The sequence below is a fragment of the Antrostomus carolinensis genome, unplaced genomic scaffold (assembly GCF_000700745.2).
Source record: "Antrostomus carolinensis isolate BGI_N321 unplaced genomic scaffold, ASM70074v2 scaffold37520, whole genome shotgun sequence".
Taxonomy (NCBI): domain Eukaryota; kingdom Metazoa; phylum Chordata; class Aves; order Caprimulgiformes; family Caprimulgidae; genus Antrostomus; species Antrostomus carolinensis.
The window spans coordinates 42,732-49,817 of NW_010287065.1; the positions used below are offsets into that span (position 1 = coordinate 42,732).

Sequence of the window (7,086 nt, forward strand, 5' to 3'; positions counted from 1 at the left end):
GTGCCATGGGGCAGCACATCTGCCTTGGTCTGATCTTAAGGAAAGACCTTCTATTAAAATACGTGAACATTTCTTTTTTAGGAAAAAAAATAAAAAATTTAAAAAAAAATAAAGTGGAGGGAGGAGGAAAAAGCCCAATTAAGATAAAAATTTTACTAAAAAGTTTTTGTAACTAACTTAAATCATAGGAAATAAAATCTTGAATTAAGTCTTTAATATTTATAGGAACCAGAGCTGATCAGTACCTGTTTTGGCTATTGGTTTGTAACACTTTTTGTTAGCGTGGTGGTTTATCTGCTCTCCTGCCTCCCTGTGGGACTGCTGAGGGTGACTCTGCCTTTGGCCAACCCTCTTTTTTTCCAGAACTACCCAGCACCTGGCTGTGTGACTGCATCTGGTTCCCACAGGGGCTCTTTGTCCCTTCTCTTCAGATGGAACTTGTCCCCTGATGGCATCTCTGACTCTCTCAGTGGGATTCCACTCGTGTTGTGATGCAGGACTGTCGGGGTGAGGGGGAAGGGAGATTTGTCCCCAGTTTCTGTGGGGACACACTGCTTAGGCAAGGAGGTACAAGGAAAATTCCAGGCATGTTTTTCCCTTTTGATTCTCTATTTTAAAACTCATACTGAAGGACCAAAGAATTCAAAACTTCCCCTGTTTCTGGCCCTTAAAATTTAATTTTCCATTGCCACCCTGCACTCATGGCAGAACAGCCTGAAGGAATTAGCACTAGCCCTGGGATGTCACATCCCCTTCCCTTTCCCCCAGCCCAACATATCTCAGCACTCTCTTTGCACAAGCACATAGACTGTTTCTTTCTTTCCTCTGGTTCTTAAAAGAAACACTTCCTAAATTTAGGTTTCTATTAATTTGTTTGCTGCTTAAAAAAAAAAAAAAAAAGTAAATCTGAAATGTGAATTACTTTCTTAAGTATCAGATGGAAAAGAGAACTTCATCTTGGAGTATTTTGTGAATATTTTCGGGGGGCCACTTCTGTGACAATTTCCTAACTGAGTGAAGTGAGAACGGGGGGAAAGGGCAGCATTTCTGACCCACTCCAGCAGTTGTTACTGCCTGCCCCAGGCAGGGAGGCTGAACTCTAATCACAGCACTGTGTCTAAGGCTTCAGAGTATGTGCTCAGCTTCTGCATTGTGTTTTTTGGGGGGAAAAAAAAAAGTCTTGTTGAAATAAACCTGGTGCTAATATGTCCAGCCCCTGTGATGTACTGTCACACATCATTCTAAAGCAGGAACTCCCTTTTCCAGGACACATCAGAACTAAGGGGGCTTCTTTTTGGCCGAGTCATGCTTGAAAATGCAGTTTTGGGGCACGAGGCTTCTTGATGAGCAGCCCAGCAGTGAATATACGAGTCCTGCCTCTTCACACAGACTCTTTATTGGATAATGATATTTTCCTCCCAGAATTTTTGGGAACTTTGGAAGTATTGACCTCAATGACTAAGTGTGCAGGTCAGACACCTCTGAGCTAAAGAGCTGGGGGAAGGAAGGGAGCCTTAAGATACCACAGTATCTTAAAGATCAATAAACTTTTACATTATTATGGAAAAACAATATAGAAGCAGATGGCTTAAGACAACACAATTCTTGGTAGACAGATGTCATGAAAGCAGGGCTGGAGCTGTAGATGGTAGCCAGGTGCTGAAGAATTTTGGCGTGGTTTTGGGCTAACAGGACCACTTTTAGATCAGCTCTGACCTGAGATGATGTAGCCACACGCCAGCTGTGGTGCAGGAGGGACTGGGAAAAAGTCTCAGAGCTGGAGCACAACATTTTCCTTAAGCAGACCCCCCCCCCAAGGGGCTCGCTGCAGCTGATCCCCTGCTGAAAGGTTTTATATTTTCCATACATCTCAGAAGCTGAACCTGAGCCATTTGCAAGGCTTTGTGCAGCTGAGACAATGAAGAGGAGTCCTCACCCTGTGAGGAAGCCTGTAATGCTGAATGGACTCAGTAATTCATTGCTGTTCCACCAGCCTCTGAACCTCCTCTCTTTCTCCTTTTCCCCCCATCTGAGAAGGAAGAATATTACCAGTGTTTTCCTCCAGAATTATAATAATCCTTGGAGTGATGGCCAACAGCAAAATAGATGTTACTGATGTAAAACCTAGTATTTTAAAGGTGAAGTATTCCTGCAAACTAGTGACTACATCGGAGAGATTTCAGGGGCTTCCCCACTCCGTAGCTTCCAATGTTAAAACAAAATAAATACAGTATACGTTTAAAATAATAATAATAATAATAATACACACTGCAGTATTTCTGGTGGCAATTCTTGACCAGTCTCTTCCTCGCTTTCCCTGGGAGGAAGAGCACTGGGCAGAAGTGTCCCTAGTCCGTGTAGAAGTTGGCAGAATGGTGATCGGTGGTGTGTAAAACGTGTTGTTGATTCCATGTATAGAACTGTGATTTCAGCTGTCGTTCTCTCGTACTCTGTAAATATGTGTTTTGGTTGTTGGAAACCTGGTTTAGACTCTTTTTCTTGGCAGAGTGAATTTGCATGTGGGGCTGGAAAGAACTAAAAAAAAAAATCTGTGTCACAGTTTCCAAGGGCAGGATGAATTCTTTTTTTTTTTTTTTTAGAGGACAATAAATTTTTATTTTTTTGCTAAGAAAACAAAAAAAAAATAATGACATAATAAAGCAGTGTGTGCAGGTGTGTGTGTGCATGCGTGCCCGGGGTGGATGTGCAGCCCTGTGCCCTGCTCTGGGGCTTGGGGAGGTGTGAAATCTTTGCGGTGGAGCCCTCAAAACAACAGATCTGTAGCCAGTTTTGCCTTTTCCCTTTCACACAACCAAAAATAATTTATTCCTGAGCTCCCTTCTGGATCAAGCCCCTTTTTCGAGGGGTTACCCTTCACCTTTATGAGTGAGATGCAGTGAAAGAGGGGGCAGGATGATGGGATGCGGTGAGGCAGAAACTCCTTTGTAAATGGCAAAACCACAGAGCAAAGAGTGTTTTATCACCCAGATTCTTGGTCTGAACAAGAATTTATCTCTTAATTGTCTCCCACAAGAGCCAGGCTGTGTGGACATGAGCTCTGCCTGCCCCTGTGTGCCTGTGCAGCTGTGGGGGATACGGACATTTCAATCATTACGTACATAATTTCATGTTTTGGCACCCAAAAGAACATAACTTCCATATGGATCCAAGAATTACTATTTATTTTTGGTCTAATTAACGCTTCCAAGATGCATCAACCACTTTCCCTCAGTCTGAACACAGTGATAATCCACACCACTTAATTTCTGTTACACCTTATTGGTAATGCAATTAAATCACTAGACATTAAGTGCCTGCCCCCTTCCCTCCTGCCTTGCAGCAATCTGCCTGTGTCGAGGTTCTTCACCAGGATGATGATCACAGGAATTTCTTCTTCCTCAGTCTTGCATTTGCTAGGAGCTGGTTTTATATGCTTCAAGCTATATTTTTTAATGTTTAGGTTATTTTCCACCTGGTCCATGGGGTTGGTTAACGCTCTGATTGTTTTAAGGTTTATTTGTCCTTTGTAAAGGGTGTGATTTCGTTTGGGGTGGGAAAAGGGCCCACAAAATTGCTTGGAGCTGAGCAAAGATTAAGCTAAAACACCTTGGATAATGTAGTGGGGAAAAAAAAAAACCCCAAACCCTCTAAACAGAGGGTGACCCATGCCCCCTGCTCACTGGGACACACTGGCTGGGTGATGGGTTGTCAGCCCAGAGCAAGTTAGAGCACAACCATTTCTAAACACACAGTTAAAAATAAGCTAAAACCACATTCAAACCTGCAGCCCCGTACAGCTGAGCCCTGCAATAAAGTAAGGAGCTAGCAGGTACCGACACCGAATTAGCTGTGCAGTGCAAGTGTGGGGTTTCCTCTCACTCTCCAGGAGCAGCAACCTGGCTGAAACATCACCTTGGGTCGGCATCTCCCCCACAAGCAGCGACCCTTCCCCCAAATCCTATTTCTCTGGAGAGCTAAGAGTGGTTTAAACCAGCAAATGGCTTCCTGGTGAGGAAAGGGCGCCTTAATCCCTCCTACTGTGGGTTCCATTGAGCCTGCTCGTGTCACACAGATACCAAAGGAGCTTTTTTTTGCTTTTTTTTTGCTTTTTTTCTTGCTTTTTCCCCCCCCCCTCCCACCCTCGCATCGAGAGCTTGACCTGAACTGACCCAGTAGTTGCTCTGCCCACTGAGAATGCAGCTGGTGCTCAGGGCCCTGGGAGGGTGATGCTTTTAATTCCCCAAGACGTGGCTCTCCGGGACCTGCTGCAGCTCAAGCACATCCACCCCCTTGCAGGGTGGGGACAGAGGGACCTCCATATTATTAGGAATTATAATTCCTAGTAATTAGGAATATTATTATATTATTCCTAATATTATTAGGAATTATAATTCCTAATAATTGCAGCTAAAACAAGCTCCAAAAAAACTCCAGCAAATAGTTATGAACCTCCCTGCCCTGCTTGGCATTTTTGCTGTTACATTGGGGTCACCCCACACACGCTGCACCCCACAGAGCTGCCCACGTCTTGTAACCAGAGGGACACAGGACCCTGGCACAGGCTGGGGACATCGCCAGGGACCTGCCTGCTGTGTCTGAGCTCTCAGCAGCCCAAAGTGCCACAGGGTTTGGCTCAGATGATGCTCTTTTATTTGCTGCCCAGGCTCCAGCAAGATCCCAAGCTCCTTCAGCTCCAGCAGATGCCCTGAGGTCAATATGATCAGTGGTAAAATACAAAAACACACACAGGAACTATGCACATTAAAAAAAAATCAACAACAAAAACAAAACAACAAAAAAACCCACAAACAAACAAAAAATAACCACAAAAATAAAACAACCCACGAAGCTGCACAGGGAGGTGCCAGGACCAGACCCAGCAGTGCCAGGCTGGGCAGGGATGGCTCCTGCTCTCATCCCCTCTCACCCAGCACCACAGACACACAATTCTTCCTGGGGCCCTTTTTTCATCACCAAACCACCTCACACTATCCATCCTAAAAGCCTTTTGCCACACCTGAGCCAGACCTGGGCCTTGCATGTGCTGTCAGGTTCTTTCACCAGCCAAAACCCAGCTCCCCTGGCTCTGTCAGCAGGTTGAGGGACACTGGCTGGGGCAGCTTTCCCAGCTGGTTGATTTATACCTCGGTGTAGGTGATATTTTGCCACAGCCTGTAACTCCAAACAGCGCTACCTGAGCCCCTGCAGAAGACATCCTGACTGATTCAGCACGGCCAAGCCCTCACCAAAACCTTTGGCCATTGTCCCAGAGAACCTTCCTGCACAGACTCAGCCCACGCATCAGCTTTGTTGCTTTTAATTTAAAATAAGAGGCTTTATCCACAAAAAAACAAACAAACAAACAAAAAGAGGCAGGTTTGGCCACAGATTGTCCCCACCCCAAGTAGATGACGATGCGTTTGCATTGCCCTGACATTGCAGAGGGTTGGGGACACGACCAGGCGATGCGGCACCGGCAGTGACAAGCTCATGGGGACAGGTAGGGACAGCCACACACTTTCACATCCCCCATGTAGTGTTGTGTGTCCAAACGGGCAAAGAAATCCCCACAACTACCGTGTGCCCACCCTCCCCAGCCTTGTGGGAGCATTGCAACCTGAAGGTGGGGGTGAGATGGGAGGTGGTGGGGGTGAGATGGGAGGTGGTGGGGGGCACAGGGGTCCCCTTGGTCCCTGCAGACAACTCCAGCTCCAGCACCAGCAAAACTCCTGAGGTCCCACTGTCCAGACCCCCTTGTTTCGGGACCCTTGTCCTCCACCTCCCTCACTCTGTCTCCTTGGACTGCTTGGCTCGTTGCTTGCGGAGCTTAACGAAGGCCTGAGCCTCTTTGTCCCCTTTCCTGGACTCCAGCAGCCGGAGGATCTCGTCTCCTGCTGGAGAAGAGGGGAGGGATGGGGGGAGATGTTGCTGCAGCCCCTTCCCCACACCATGGGGTTTGGGAGGGCTCAGCCTGGCTGTGGCACCACATACCGGTGGGTTTGGGGTGGGTGAGCGGGAGGCGGGTCTGGGGCACCCGTCCTGCATCAGCCTGGTCCTCGTCAGCATCGAGGCCGGGCAGGTGGCAAAGGGGGAAGAAGGCTTCACCCTCCAGGTCGTTGGACCCCAGAGTGTCATAGTCAAACACAGTCAGCAGCAGGCAGGCCCCCTCCTGCCGGCACTTCTCGGGGGGGATCAAGCTGTGGGGGGGGACAGGAGGCAGGGGACCATCACATCCCGTCCCCTCCATCCCAAAAATTCACCCTTCCCTCCAGGGACCAAACAGACTTCCCCAGGTGATGCTCTGTGGGAAGCCAACCCCCAACCATGCTGCCCCCAATCCCTTCAAAGCACGGACCCCCCCAGCACAGCCCCACACCAGCCTGTGGGACCCAGGTGTTTGGGGTGCCCCTACGCCAGCGCCCATCCTGAGACCCCCACATCTAAACCCCCCGCCATGGGGTGCAGGGAGTGAAATCCCAGTGCAGGACCCAGTTCCTGGAGCAGCAGCCTCATAGCAGGAGCTTGGTTGAAGCGTGGGGGGCTGTGTGGATTGGGGAGGGGGGAACGGTGGGTGTCAGCCCCCTACATACAAGTCGAAGGCTTCGTCGAAGAGGGGGTGCAGCTCGTTCCTCTTGCACTGGGTGGTCCGAGCCACCACCTCAGGGAACTCGTGCCGGGGCTCCAGGGTGAGCTGGACGAAGGGGTGGTTTAGCCCTGGTGGCGTGTCCAGACATCAGCCCCCTCCTTCCTCCCCCTCTGCCCCAGCACAGTCAGCCGAGGCCAGTCAGGGTGACTGGGGGGTGGGGGGTGGTCCAGGGTACCCTCATTGCCACCCCCCCAGCCCAGCACATGCTCCTGGGAGGGTGCAGGAGCATCCCCAACCATGCCCACATGTGGATCAACCACGGGTGGCTGCAAGAGGAGTGACCTCTCCTGAGGACCTGCCCAAATGACAGCCAACCTGAGAAACTGTCCCTTGTCACCCCAGCATATTTATTTTGGTCTGAGATGTGGTTTGCAGGGTGGAAAAAAAGCCACCTGCCCTGGCTGCTGGCTTGTGCTGTGGGGGGAAAGCTGTGGGGTGTG

The 7,086-nt window shown here is 49.1% G+C and overlaps 1 protein-coding gene across 1 annotated transcript in view; it reads right to left on the bottom strand.

Annotated features, from left to right (window-relative positions):
• Positions 1-5,784: 5,784 nt before the first annotated feature.
• Positions 5,785-7,086, bottom strand: part of LOC104532974 (protein unc-13 homolog D) — a 3,547-nt gene continuing 2,245 nt past the window's right edge. Inside the window, 3 exon segments of the mRNA XM_029087532.1 lie at positions 5,785-5,891; positions 5,992-6,197; positions 6,591-6,714. Coding sequence (XP_028943365.1) covers positions 5,785-5,891; positions 5,992-6,197; positions 6,591-6,714 — 437 coding nt within the window.